Source organism: Lepidochelys kempii, chromosome 4, assembly GCF_965140265.1.
Source record: "Lepidochelys kempii isolate rLepKem1 chromosome 4, rLepKem1.hap2, whole genome shotgun sequence".
NCBI lineage: Eukaryota > Metazoa > Chordata > Testudines > Cheloniidae > Lepidochelys > Lepidochelys kempii.
Window position 1 is genome coordinate 71651884 of NC_133259.1, and position 15179 is coordinate 71667062.

The 15179-nt window shown below is 39.3% G+C and overlaps 1 protein-coding gene across 1 annotated transcript; it reads right to left on the reverse strand.

Moving 5' to 3' along the window:
* Positions 1 to 351: 351 nt before the first annotated feature.
* SCRG1 (stimulator of chondrogenesis 1) lies at positions 352 to 14874 on the reverse strand. The gene is made up of 3 exons (XM_073341650.1): positions 14704 to 14874; positions 4135 to 4405; positions 352 to 1763 (listed from the first exon to the last, which is right to left on the reverse strand). The coding sequence occupies exons 2-3, from the start codon at positions 4377 to 4379 to the stop codon at positions 1709 to 1711; spliced, it is 300 nt and encodes a 99-aa protein (XP_073197751.1). The 5' UTR covers positions 4380 to 4405; positions 14704 to 14874; the 3' UTR covers positions 352 to 1708.
* Between the last annotated feature and the right edge of the window lie 305 nt (positions 14875 to 15179).

Consider the following 15179-nt stretch of genomic DNA (forward strand, 5'->3'; position numbering starts at 1 on the left):
GAAAGTTGTGAGCAGCAGAGGCAAGCATAGTGTAATTCAGGTAGAACCTGGAAGAGAAAGGAGAGATCTTGTCTCTCCACACCTTGCTGATAGATGGCAGGACAGGGCTTCAAGCTTTTCAGCCATCCCTAGGTTTCAGCAGGTCTTATTTGCATCTGCTGAGATTCTTAACAGTTTGTTGTCTCTGAACTCTACTCAGGGCTTCTCTTTTTTGCATAGTTTGATCAGGCGCTGGGAAAACCAGTGAATGAGGGACAGGTAAACTGAGACTTTCTAAAAAAAAATTGCATCTGTCCTGCAGCTGGTCATTGTACAACTATTTGGTGCAAGTCACTTAATATGCATAATTGATTAATTGAATACACATTTATTATCATTTGCATATAGTCCAGCAAACACTGACCCACTAGGTACAAGATTACCAACATACAAGAATACAATCATCCAACCATTATAGATGGCAAAGTTTCTGAACATATTTTGTATTTGATACAAAGTTGTCATGTAAGTGAAGTATGGTTGTCTATTAGCATTAAAAAATTCGCTATTGCCTATGTAATTTTCATAAAATGACTACTGCAGAAAGTGTCATTGAAAAAGAATAGCACAAGAGAACTATATTAAAGTTTTATATTTTGCACTAGATATTTTCACACTTTTCCATATGATTAACTTGGTAGCTCTAGGAATTACCATATGTTAATGAAAAGAAATGTTTAATACTTATCGCAAACAGCTTTCATTAAACTAGCATAGGTGTACATGCTTAGAAGGCTAGTCTCTGTGTCTAATTACATACCTGTCTTTTCCTAAAGGCCTATATTAAAGATAGGGAACTAGCATTTTAAGATACTACTGCGATGTGCTATAGTTCAAATGAGACCTGATTCAGGGCCCATTGCCTTCCAAAGATTTTTGGATCAGGCTCATCAACAGAAGCTGTTTTATTGAATATATACATTATAGCAGCTGTGTACTAAACACAAAAAGTGCAAAGATGAGTTTAAATAAGGGCCCATTATGGATAACTGTATTTTGTGAATTTAGAGTCCAGTTGTGTTTCCATGAAAGCTAATGGGAGTCTTGCTATTGACCTCAAAAGGATTAACAAGCTTTTTAGACCAAGATTTTCAAAAATAGATGTAAAAAGTTAGGGTCCTCAAACCTTATTTAGGCACCTAAATAAGTGACCAGATTTTCAAAAGTGCTGAACATAGAGTAGCTCCCACTGATTTCAGTTACTTTTTGTGAAAGTAATGAAGACTTATTGATATGAAACTTCAGTACAGTGAACTGCGACTAAAGGCCTCAATGGGTGTAAAATAGTGTAGTGAGGTGCTATACTGCCTTATAGCAGCTGAGAATTTGACCCTTAATCTGTGAGAGATGGAATGACACCACCAGATCTTTTATGAGACTGTCTGGGTTGGCAGATCAGCACAGTGAATTAAAGAGGTTCTACTGCACCCCTCTTCTTAAATCCTTCTAATGAAAACAAATGTTGTTACTAAGTTGGAAAGGAGAGCTTTACCATTAAATCTTCAAAACATGGTTTCTTCTATTTATAGACAGGGAAACATATACTACTTGGTACATTAAGGCTCTGCACTCTAGTGCTGTAGAAAGGAATAGATTTTCTGTGACAACATCGTTAATCTCCTGTTGTGACGTCCTCTGTGTGTCTTCTCACTGGGACACATGATGCTCATCATTGACTGTTGCAAGGGATCACGAAAGAGATCTTTGGTCCAAAGAAAATACCTCTGAAAGAAATTATCAGGTATTTCAGTTGTAATTTATGATAACCTTATCATAAGTTCTAAAATGAAACCCATCTACAACTGCTTTGCTGTTTTTGTGTATGTTTTTAAAAAAATAAAAATACAAACCTGAAGAAGTGCACAGGCTTCAGTGTCAGTAGAAACTAAACTGCTGATGGGTGGAAATCCTAGCTCCACTAAAGTCAATGGCAAAACTCCCAGGCACCACAGTGGGGCTAGGATTTCACCCCAGTGGCATAATTTCAGTTTTAGTGAGATAAATTCTAAAAAAGATGCATAGGAAATGTGCACATATACAGTTAAATGAGGCTTGTACTGAGCTCCAAGGTGGGGTCTTTTGTGGTATCTTTTGTATTGTAGTCTAGTAAAAGCTTTCTTTATCTAAGGTTTCAGAGTAGCAGCCGTGTTAGTCTGTATTTGCAAAAAGAAAAGGAGTACTAGTGGCACCTTAGAGACTAACCAATTTATTTGAGCATAAGCTTTCGTGAGCTACAGCATCCGATGAAGCGAGCTGTAGCTCACGAAAGCTCACGAAAGCTTATGCTCAGATAAATTGGTTAGTCTCTAAGGTGCCACTAGTACTCCTTTTCTTTCTTTATGTAAGATTTTGAAGACTTATGGTGAGTTAGCAAGCAAATACTGTGCCTTATCTAGGTACCTGCAGTGATTTTGGAGAGAATGGAAAATATGAAAAGTTGCTCTTATTTATTTATGAAAGTTGCTGTTAAACCATGCCCCCTACTTTAAAAGGAAGTAGGTTGCTGGCAGAGTGACTTTGGAATTCATTCCCACATAGCCTGATTTATTAACCCTTCAGGCATGCTGAAAAGCTCCTCTTTAGGACATTTCAGGAGAGGGTGAGTTGAGAAATACAGGTGATCAGTGCAGGGATCATCCAGGTTACTGTGGCATAGTAAGGCCAGCCTAATATGATTTTATTCTTTGTAGGTTTTAGTTATCCTAGAGCACGGGTTCTCAAACTGGGGGTCAGGACCCCTCAGGGGGTTGTGAGGTTATTACATGGGGGTCAGAAGCTGTCAGCCTCCACCCCAAAACCCGCTTTGCATCCAGCATTTATAATGGTGTAAAATATATAAAAACATGTTTTTAATTTATAAGGGGGGGGTTGCACTCAGAGGCTTGCTGTGTGAAAGGGGTCACCAGTACAAAAGTTTGAGAACCACTGTCCTAGAGCACGTGGAGAAAAGGGTATGGCCTTTAACGTTGAATGAAATAATTAAATATTTGTTAGGAAGTACTCTTACAAAGGAATGAAATTGGATACTAGTAGTATAGGGAAAAATATGCCATTATAAACCTAATGAATAGAGCTGAGTGAAGGATGGAAATTCTATGATTTTGAAATTTGGCTTCATTCAGAATTGGGGGAGAAATCTGAAAATGGTGACATTCTCCCAAAGCAAATTCAGGCGAAAAATTGTTTCCATTTTTTAAAATTTTTATTATATAGTATAAAAAACAAAGATTTTGAAATGAAGTAACTAAAAAAACAAACAAACAAATAAAATGTTTCATTCCAAAAATGTTTGGACATTTGTCAGAATTTTTCCCTGAAATATAATTTTGGTGAAATTGACATGATTTCACAAATCATTTAGCTTTTGACTGAGTTGTTCCACTACAGTTTTTCCAACATGCTTTGCTAACGAACATTGAGAGTATTTGTCACTATCCTTCATTGTTAATGTTCAACATTGTCTATAACACTACAAGTAGAGGTGGGAGAAGTGTTGGGGTTTTAAGGTGACCCCTGAATCCTTTTCAATTAATCTTTTTTCCCCATTCACTTTTCTGCAGACTTTTTATTGTAAATGTCTCTCTTGCAGTTCAGCTTATCTAGATGAAATATCTATACCCACTAATATACAGAGGCAATGACATATTTTGCCATGCAGCAAGAACCTCAGGGCTTTCTCATCTCTTTTGAAAAACTGGTTTTCACTAATGGGTGTTGAAATTATTGGCTGAAAATCAAGGGATTAGTCCAAAGACCCCAATTTTTATATGACCTGGGTCAAGTAAGTAAAGAACAAGGGGCAAAATTCAGCCTAGTATAAACTCACTGAAGTAAATCATGTTACATCAGGTCCGTAGTGGGATGTGTGATTTAATACTTTAAGCAAACACAATGTCAATCTTCCCCTTTACTTTAAAAAAGCAAATGAAGTGATAAAAGAAAATGGCTGAGTCTTGGTCTAACTTCTAAGCTTGATAAAATGTTTAATTTCTTTGAAATGGAAGCTGATTCGTTAAGTAGTAGTCCATACTATAATGAACGCTTGTTAAATCCATATAAACATGTAAAATTGTATGTAACAGAAAGTTGCCTTACTTTGGGCAGCAGAGTAATTCACTAAAATTGCAGTAACAGATCATCTCACAGCTTTGCCCTTCCCAAAAGTGGTCTTGAAGATTTCCATCAATGCGTCGAAGACTGGCCACACCCTCTGGGATGCTGTGACAGTTGCGATCTTTTAGCACTTTCTTGTAACAAGAAAGTCGACTGAAAGGCATCATGTTAGTACCAAGCAGCATGCTCAGCAAAACAAGAGCTGATAGAATCTTCATTTTCATCATTCCAAAGCTTGCTTTTGACAGGAGTGCTAATGAGAAAAGAGGCACATTAGACATGTATTGATGCTGAATAGATCAGTTTTTGTGCAGATTGCTTAATTCATTTCTCTAGCTTGAATCCAGTTTATCCTGAGGATTTTTGGGAGTTGGACCTGTGTGCTGGAGAGGATTATTTCCCAGGAGATAGAAGGTATTGCTATTTCACTGTTGTGGAGTTTAATTTCACAGCCCTCTCTGCACCCTATTCTTATTTTCATGAATGGAGCCTTTTGTTGCTGGCAGTTTCTTTTGCTTTTCTCCTTCAGGAAATTGCTTTGAGAGGATTTGACCAGCTCACTGGTATGAATGTCTACTTTCATGTAGTTGTATATCTTTGGAGCATAATAACATTAACAAAGCAGTGTGGAAATGTTCAGGTACATTTCCCCAGTTTCTGGATGTTTTTTTGGCTCTTTTAAATCATTACAAAAGTATAATGACTCTACTGAAGTCGTTTCATCCTTATTCTATCTATTTCTCCCAAATGTGGTAGAAACTACATGCTAGCATGACCTACTAAATGTATTATAATCATAGAATATGGGGGTTGGAAGAGGCCTCAGAACTCCAACCCCTTGCTCAAAGCAGGACCAACCCCAACCCCACCCAGGGCTCTATCAAGCTGGGCCTTAAAAACCTCTAAGGATGGAGATTCCACCAGCTCCCTAGGTAACCCTTTCCAGTGCTTCACCACCCTCTTCTCCCACTGCAACTTGAGACCATTGCCAGGGTCAATCAGAGGAGGGGCCAGGAGGGCCATTTGGCCTGGGCCTCTGTCAAGGTTCCTCCCCCACTCTGAACTCTAGGGTACAGATGTGGGGACCTGCATGAAAAACCTCCTAAACTTATCTTTACCAGCTTAGGTCAAAATTTCCCCAAGGTACAAAATATTCCACCCGTTGTCCTTGGACTGGCCGCTACCACCACCAAACTAATACTGGTTACTGGGGAAGAGCTGTTTGGACGCGTCCTTCCCCCCAAAATACTTCCCAAAACCTTGCACCCCACTTCCTGGACAAGGTTTGGTAAAAAGCCTCACCAATTTGCCTAGGTGACTACAGACCCTTGGATCTTAAGAACAATGAACAATCCTCCCAACACTTGCACCCCCCCTTTCCTGGGAAATGTTGGATAAAAAGCCTCACCAATTTGCATAGGTGACCACAGACCCAAACCCTTGGATCTGAGAACAATGAAAAAGCATTCAGTTTCTTACAAGAAGATTTTTAATAAAAATAGAAGTAAATAGAAATGAAGAAATCCCCCCTGTAAAATCAGGATGGTAGATATCTTACAGGGTAATTAGATTCAAAAACATAGAGAACCCCTCTAGGCAAAACCTTAAGTTACAAAAAAGACACACAGACAGAAATAGTTATTCTATTCAGCACAATTCTTTTCTCAGCCATTTAAAGAAATCATAATCTAACACATACCTAGCTAGATTACTTACTAAAAGTTCTAAGACTCCATTCCTGGTCTATCCCCGGCAGAAACCCAGCATATAGACAGACACACAGACCCTTTGTTTCTCTCCCTCCTCCCAGCTTTTGAAAGTATCTTGTCTCCTCATTGGTCATTTTGGTCAGGTGCCAGCGAGGTTACCTTTAGCTTCTTAACCCTTTACAGGTGAGAGGAGCTTTCCCCTGGCCAGGAGGGATTTCAAAGGGGTTTACCCTTCCCTTTATATTTATGACAGCCTCAAGCTCAAAAGGGGTCTCAAATTTAGACACTTGTTATTTTTTTTGCATTTGATAAGTTTCACAACATGTTTTTATGCACATCCCTATCGGACCAAAATATGACACTCTCTCAGCTTAAAACTGCAAATTTAAGCAAGAAAGAGATGTGATTTGGTAATAGATATAATTTTTTTGTTAACTGATATAGATTTTTGTCATACTAAAGAGTTAAAAATGTTCATAAATATTAGTACAGATATATCAGTTCTGATGGCACAAGATTAGACCATGATGAACGTGTCCTCTCAGATCAGCTGATTATATAAACAAACCACTACTAGTGGCTGTTGCTGGATCAAGTGTGTGTTGAAAGGTAGAGAATTGTTACATTTTAGTGTCTTTATAGTTTTATGTCAAGTTGACTAAGGAATTATTTATGTGTGAGAACGCCTCATTATTATCTTCATACGGTATCTAAAAGAGGAGACTGGTTGGTTGGTTGAGCCTTAGCTTGGACGTCATCATAGGCTTTCGTAGTCTATAGGCCCAGATTCAAGGTGAACATTTGTGAGGACAATCTTGTACAGTGAGTTTCATGAGGACACACGTTTGAAGTTTTTGGACATTATCCCTCTGTCTGTATCCATGTCTGTGTTTATTATATGTATGTCATCCCTTTGTCTTCAGCTCAGCCTGTTATATTATACCTTGCATGCTTTAGTTTTGATTCAGTGATAAGGATAATTGCATGTCTGACTGTTTCATTTTGTGTTAAATAGTATTCCTTTGTTTTGTGTCTTTTCGGCATTTGTGTACCATTCACCATTTGTGTGAATCTCACTGCACAGGCTCGAACTGAACTTCAGTCTATTCAGAAGCACATGTCCAAATTTGAATGCATTTTGATGTCATCTTTGTGGACGAAGCTACTTACAATGATCCACCAAACTAATCTGGTAATTGAAGCACGCAATGCTATACTTGATGTTGAGAGGGATAACATTGAAAGTCTTATCAATGACATTCAACAGATTAATGAACAATGGGATACAATCCTGAGTCCATATTAGTAGCACAGAATATTGGCATTTCATCTGAGTTCTCCACCAAATGCAACTTACCTACTGAATCCGATGCCGAGCAGCATTATAGGGTCAATGTCTTCCTTGTCATCATTGACTCTATTCAATCAGGTCTTACACGTCGATTTGAGTCACAGTGACTAATTTGTACCCTTTTGGGGATTCTTTGGCAGTTCAACAGACTGAGTAATGAAGATCTACTTTCTCCAGCTGAACAATTTCAGCAACAGTACAACAAAGAAATCTCAAAAGATCTCAGTGATGAGGTCATCTTCCTCAGACGAATATATTCCATGAACTTTAAATTGGATTGCAAGCCAAGGGAATTGCTTCAAGAAATACTTGAACTTGGACTCTATGGGGTGTTTCCTATTATCACAATTGCACTGCGTAGTTTTGTCATTTTTGTAAGTTTGCCTGGTGAATGCACCTTTAATGTGTTGAAACAGGTAAAGAACTATCATGGTTCAACTATGGGACAAGAGTGTTTGAATGGGTTCGCCATGCTTAATATCAACTGTGACGTTGCACAGATTGCTAGATTTTTCCTCAATAATTAGTGCATTTTCACAGAAAAAGGCTAGAAAAGCATTTGTTAAATAAAAAAATATTCAAATTATGTCTCACTCTTTTTTTGGTGTCTTATTTTGTTTTCATTTGTCATTTTTTATTTTTATTATGGCTAGGGGCCCCAAAAGTTGGAAGTGGCCAAGGCTGCTCTGGACTTCTGAGAGGGTCTGACCATTGCTCCTTGTTCTGTCATCTGCCACTACTGAGAACAGCTTAGCTCCATCCTCTTTGGAAACCCCTTTAGGTAGTTGAAGGCTGGTATCAAATCCCCCCTCACTCTTCTCTTCTGCAGACTAAATAAGCCCAGTTCCCTTAGCCCCTCTCATAAATCATGTGCCTCAGCCCCCTAACCATTTTCATTGTCCTCTGTTGGACTCTCTCCAATTTGTCCACATCCTTTCTGCAGTAGGGGTCCCAAAACCAGACACAATACTCCAGATAATCACTTCCCTCGATCTGCTGTCAATGATCCTACTAATGCAGCCGAATATGCCGTTAGTCTTCTTGGCAAAAAGGGCACACTGTTGACTCATATCCAGTTTCTCATCCACTGTAATCCCCAGGTCCTTTTCTGCTGAACTGCCACTTAGCCAGTCAGTCCACAGCCTGTAGCAGTGCATGGGATTCTTCTGTCCTAAGTGCAGAACGGGAAGGGGAAATTTTGTTGACTTAGTCCAACTGCAGACTTCTGGACAGGACTGGTTTTACTTTTCAAGAAAGTGAAGGGCCAAGCATAGCAGAGGGAGTTCAGGCTCTTCACAGCACTAACAGTGCACCTGTGTTCTGACTTCCAACACTGCCTGCTATTCTAATCCAGCAGTTCCATGGAACAGAGACTACTGAACGTGTCACACAGCGGGAGTTGGAGAAGAATATCCAACTTGCATTCATTTGTAAATTAGGCCAGGATCTGAGCTGTGGCTCAGCCTGGTTTTCAGCAGCAAAATATTGAAGTGTGGAGAGACAATGTTTGTTTACATTTCTTTTAGCTTGATATGAAGATTCCAGTCCCTCTCTAGATTTAAAGAGTGGCTCTACTCTGATAACTGACCCAGACAAATATTGCACCTTTTCACTCAACAGATTTGATTCTTGTATGTATTCCTACTTATACCTACTCTACAGTCAAATAGGATTTTGTTTCTTTTTGGTCTTAACACTATAAACCCAACTCAGCTAAGAGACTATGAGCTGGATTCTAGGCTCTCTTGTGTAGCTGGAGAATTGAATGCAAAACCTGAAGACTGTGGGACAAATGGGGGTACAATTTGACCTCTAGAATATTTATAATGTATGATGATGACGATCAAGGAAAGAACCCGTTTGACTCTCAGATCTCAGGTCGAGGTTGCAGGATTGATAGCAGGGGGAAAAGGGGAAGTCTTTTGTAAACTAAGCATATTTGATATGGAAATCACTTAGACATGTAACTGTGCCATGCTATTTTTTACAGTCACTTTTCAGAGAAGGACCACATGTTAAAACACAAAACATTATCGGACACACATACTACTTTACCACATTCCTGATTCAATTAATTTTCATAGACAGTTACATTGATATTTCCACCCTGCTAATCCTTCACCCATTTTGACAAATTATCTGCACAAAACATCAGCGATATAACTGCCTAAGAAAATCAGTTTCTGGAGACATGAGCCCATTTAGAAAAAACATTAACATTATAGGGTTAAAACTGGTGTTATTAGTTTAATACTAATCATGGGCACCTGTCAGGGTTCCCTCCCCACTCTGAGCTCTGGGATACAAATGTGGGGACCCACATGAAAGACCCCCCAAGCTTATTTCTACCAGCTTAGGTTAAAACTTCCCCAAGGTACAAATCCTTCTTTGTCTTTGGATGGGTACTGCTGCCACCACCAAGTGAGTTAGACAAAGATTCAGGAAAAGGACCACTTGGAGTTCCTGTTTCCCTAAAATATCCCCCCAAGCCCTTTCACTCCCTTTCCTGGGGAGGCTTAAGAATAATATACCAACCAGATAGGTTAACAAGGTAAGCACAGATCAGCCCCTTGGGTTTTTAGGACACTAAAAACCAATCAATCAGGTTCTTAAAAACAGAACTTTATTATAAAAACAGCACCTCTGCAAAGTCAGGATAGAAGGTAATTTTACAGGGTAATCAGATTCAAAACACAGAGGATTCCCCTCTAAAGTTACAAAAAACAGGAATAAACCTCCCTCTTAGCACAGGGAAAATTCACAAGCTAAAACAAAAGATACTCTAACACATTTCCTTGCTATTATGTACTATTCTGTAAATTTAGATGTATCATTCAGTAGGAGCTAGATTACTTGCTTGGTCTCTCTCTTTGTCTCCAGAGAGAACACACAAGCCCAAAACAAAAACCTTCCCCCACAGATTTGAAAGTATCTTCTCCCTTTATTGGTCCTTTTGGTCAGGTGCCAACCAGGTTATCTGAGCTTCTTAACCTTTTACAGGTAAAGGAGGGATTTTATGCTACCCTTAACTGTATGTTTATGACAGCACCTCATTATTCTGATCTTTTACACAAACTTACATGCTTATGCTAACATTATGTACAAAAAAAGTTGGTTTAAAAGTTTTATGTTTTGTCATGAGTACTGTGACCGGGAAAGGCCAGATGGCTATAGTAAAGTAGTGGGAGACAGATATATTAGCCACAGGCTAAACAAATCCCTGGTGCCAGGATAAGCAAATGGTAGCTGCTCCAGGTCAATTAAGACACCTGGGACCAATTAAGATCTTTTCAGGCAGGGAAGATAGCTAGGTTGATTGGGACACCTGAAGCCAATCAGGGGCTGGCTGAAACTAGTTAAAAGCCTCCCAGTTAGTCAGGTGGGTGCATGTGTCAGGAGCTGTAGGATGAAGCTGCACTGTTGGAGAAACTGAGCAGTACAAACAATATCAGGCACAAGGAAGGAGGCCCTGAAGTAAGGGTGAAGTAGATATTGAGGAAGTGGGGGCTGCTGTGGGGAAGTGGCCCAGGGAATTGTATGTGTCCTATTTCCAAAAGGTCAGCTGCCATAGCTGATACTATTAGGGTCCCTGGGCTGGAATCCGGAGTAGAGAGCGGGCCTGGGCTCCCCCCGTCACTCCCCCGAATTAATCACTGAGACTGGGAGACAACAGAGACTGTGCAAGGGAGAGTAGCTACTCCTCACCTTCCTTGCTGGCTTATGATGGAAATGGTTCAGCAGGCTGTGATCCTTGTCTCTAGAGAGAGAAGGGCTACGTGGAGGGTCACAGTGAGCCTCTCAGGCTAGCGAAATCTACCAGGAAGCGTGGGACCCATGGAGACAAGGACAGAGCTTTGTCACAGTATGCATAGTTAAAATAAAAGCAAATGCTTATTTATCTTTTTGTTACAGATGTGAAATTCAATAAACTATTTTTCTGGTTTACATGAAATTTTGCATGCACATTTATCTTGATGAGTAGCGCACTTAATTATTCTTTTAATTTATAAAATGTGTTCTTTAGACCTCAGGGACCATGTCTAATATTTAAAAGATTGCATTATTTTCACTAGTTCTAGCCAATGTGCCAAATAATAATAAATTCCTCTTTCCTTCAAATAAGGTAAACATCAACCCAACTTTGCCTAATGTTGGATTTTGGACTCCAGTAAGATGTATGTTTGTAGGATAGTTTTTATTCTAAATCAGTTTCCCCAGCACTAAACAGTACATAAGTGAATCCTGCTTAAATGAGTTTATAGTCTAAGGAGGATGGATGTGGACACATTCTACCCTGGTTAGCAAGAAGGGCAGTCTCAAAGTAGTACAAGTATTTTTTAATTTAATATATAATGTAAGCGTTTCATAGAAGAAAAAAAGTGTTAAAGGTGATGATATTGCATGATACTACACTTAAAAAAATATGGGACCTGATTTTGAGAATTGGCCTCTGTTTTTCCAGTCCCAATGTAAATAGTTGTACCATATTTTGTATCTGTTATAAATTGCAGGCACAAATAGTAGATCTTTAAGTATTGAACTATTTGTGTCCGTAAGTCAGATAGATAAGTCTGCTATATGTTGTGGTTGTGCAAAATTGCTCGTACAGAAAGAGTAGTTAGACCAAATCCTGAGTGAAAATTAGGCCCTGATGACAGCATGCAACTCAAAAATAATTCATTTTGTAGATCAGTATGACTAACTTTTTAAAGAAATCCTTATGCTGTGTCCTAAACTTTGTCTCTAGACTGCTAAAGACAGCAGGTTCTAAAGGGCAGGGACCTCAACTGAAAATACCCTGTTGCTGATCCTGGAATGTTGGCTTGCACTTCTAGGTATGAGTATCAAGAACGCCTTACTGGCTCTCAACTGCCACAGGACACATGGCAAGTGGTCTCAGGTAAATCGGTCCCAGATCTTGTAAAATTTCAAAGATAACTACATCTTGAATTGTACCCAGAACTGAACTGGCTGTCTGTGCAGAGTACAAAGCAGAAGTGTGTGGAAGGGCCTGCACAGCTTTGTCCTGCATCAGCTCATGGCCTAAAAAGCCATCCCTTAACAGTGTATTACAATAATGCACTAGAGAGGAGTCTGACATGGATAACTGTGACAAGTTCAGTATCAGTCAGGAAAGGTCATGATCTCCTGATCAACTGTAGACAGAATACTGGACTAGAGGGGACTAGCACTGCATGACAATTCATTTTATGTATGTTATAACCTGTCTGGTATGTCTAATAGTCAAATATTTACCCATTTTTTCTTTTGCACTGAGGCATGTCCTCTTTGAATGCTCTATTTTCACAGATACTAATTTACATAAAACTCTTAATCAGAGCGCTTCCTTCAAAAGGTTTGTCCTGAAGGAGATGCTATCTATTTTCAGATGGAAGACTGTCAAAGGGAGTGTCCAAGATCATGGAGGCTATAGCTTTGTCGATACAGCACTCTATTGTGTAAGGGAAGAGATGGTAGGGGCTTGGCGGAGCTTCTATACAGTACAGTATATGGAATAGCCGCTGACTCACCAACTACTGCTATGAACTCTTCCCTTATACTGCTAAACTAGTACTGTTGAGGTACCCATGAAAGTGGAAAGTTGCATAGCTGATGAAAAGTTGCTGGATGTAGGGAGTGGGTGTGTATGTGGGGAGGGGGTGTGGTGGTGCATTTTACAAAATATAGTTACTCTGCCATCACCAAGTGCAGATAAAATTGTGTTGACACCTATCCAGCCAGTGAAATCTGCTGAACAAATGTCACACAGATGAGTTGAAGAACAGTTACCAGTAAGTAACCTTTCTTTCTGTGATATGTCTATTTCCTGCCTCATTAAAGGGCACCAATGTCAATCATACCAACCTCCAATAGGTGCAGTCTATCAAGACTATTCAGTTTCAAGTTCCAACAGGGATAAAATCTCCTGAAAGTATTTGAAGCAAACTTCCCACATTTGCATAGGTCCTTTTTGATAAAATACTCCATTGATGGCATTTGACATGACATTGATGAAAGAAGTTAAGATGGGGAAATAGTTTCTGTGTCACAAAAATAGCTTTAGTTTTCTGTATGACTGGAAAATAGATAGTCTGAGGGGAAGATTGCTAAATGAGTAAGGAATCAGTAACAGTGAAGTTCCTAAAGTTTTGTTTTGCCAGGCAACTTGGCACTACATATTCTTTGGAATGGTTGGATCCACAGGGAGATTTATTTTTTTAAAAAATTCTCTGCCTCAATGGCCAAGACAAACAGAGCTATGTTTCTTGAGAATATTAATAGTGCTGTAAGTCCCATGCAAGCAGCTGCTGTCAGTAATAAGCACTAGTGGTATGGATAGGCAATAGAAATAAGGAAAAGTGTGAGTGAATGAAACTAAAAATGTAGTTAGATACCTTTTCCTTTAAACCAGTTCCTCATATTTGGAAACAAATGTGTAAGCTATATATGTACTGAACTTTAAATGAACACATTTATAGTTAGTTGTCAAGAATTCTATAGCGTCTCTAGCTACTTCATCTTGAAAATGAAAGATACTTCATTGTAACTGGTTGTCTGACTTATGGTCCTTTACAGTCATACAGGAGGTATATTCTATATTAACAGACTAATCAATTAAGTTCAAAGTGCAATAATAGTTTTATTACTATGCAGATAATGTATTTAGATATCTTCACAATGGGTGTATAGTTCAAGAGTTAAAAGTAACTCTGTTAGCAACACCATTCAAAGTACAAAATTCCCTTCACATCATTTAGCAGTCATCTGTCAAACCTCCCTAGTCCAAAATACCTCCAAAAGGTGCTGATGACATTTACTGTTCAGACTTGCAGCCATAGGTAATCATTAAACAACATCTGCAGAATTGGGCTATCACTTGATATATGACATACGTGTGAGTTTTAGAATTAAATAAGTTTGAAGAAGCATTGCTCAAAATTAAAAAACAAAACAAAAATCAAAAAACCAAACTTTTTTTGCCTGAACAGTCAGTACATTGTGAAGCATGGTAAGGACAGCAGCTACTCCACTGAGGATGAATTCGATGAATTACCTCTTTGTAAAACCCACCACTACCATGCTTCTTTCCAGGAATTGGGTTTTCATGAAAACTCATTTAGTTTCCCTAAAGACAGCAGCTCATTGTGAAAACACTTCTTTTCACATCCACCAGTTTTTGCAATAATAGTGAAAGCATGAAAATAGTGGGCGATAGTGGAAAACTTACTATGAACTGTGATAACATCCAACGTCATAAAGAAGAGTAACATGTTAAAAAGTATTGCTTTTTTGTCTTTAGCTGAATAAATTAAACTGGCTTTATCTCCTCACATCTGTTCTGCAACGCATCATTTGCTCACAGTGAACGTCAACCTTCCCAAAGTGCCTCCTGCACATGCCATTCATCACCTGTAATTTATCTAGCTTTGCATCCTGTAACTAGCATGAGGGGAACAAATAAATGAGGATAATTGCAGGAGCAAGACCTACCTTTCTCTTTTGCTGCTCTCTCTCTCTCTCTCTCACTTTCTTGGCAGCTGTATTTTTTTAAATGTACAAGTTGAGAGTGGGAGCTAAAGGAGATGAGGAGAGGGAGGGCTGAAGGGAGGTGCTGTACAAATAACCCTTTGTCTGCCCTGGCTCCTGTCTGCGAGTGACAGTCTCTCTTATCCAGCCAGGAGCCAGGGGGTGGGCTTCTAGAAGTACCTCTCTCCAACCCAGACAAGAAAGAAATGAGCAGCTCTTTTCCAGCAGGAAACAACTAGTCCATACAGGATTCAAAGAGAGGAAGCCTCCTCAGGGAGTAAAATACCTGCAGGGAAAAAAATACTTCTTGGAAAGATTTTTTCCTCTCTGTGATGGTGAAGTGTGATTGGAAAAGCATGGAGGATGTGTGTGTGTGTGTGGAGGGCGAGAGAGAGAGAGAGAGAGAGAGAGAGAGAGGGAGGAGGAGGAGGAGGAGGAGG

What these genes read in the sequence shown, in the direction of transcription:
- SCRG1 (XM_073341650.1), bottom strand. Translation starts at nt 4,379, where the DNA reads ATGATGAAAATGAAGATTCTATCAGCTCTTGTTTTGCTGAGCATGCTG. An exon ending in GAATTACTCTGCTGCCCAAA is followed by an intron (nt 1,764 to 4,134) that starts GTAAGGCAACTT and finishes AATTTCTTTCAG; the next exon opens with AGGTATTTTCTTTGGACCAA.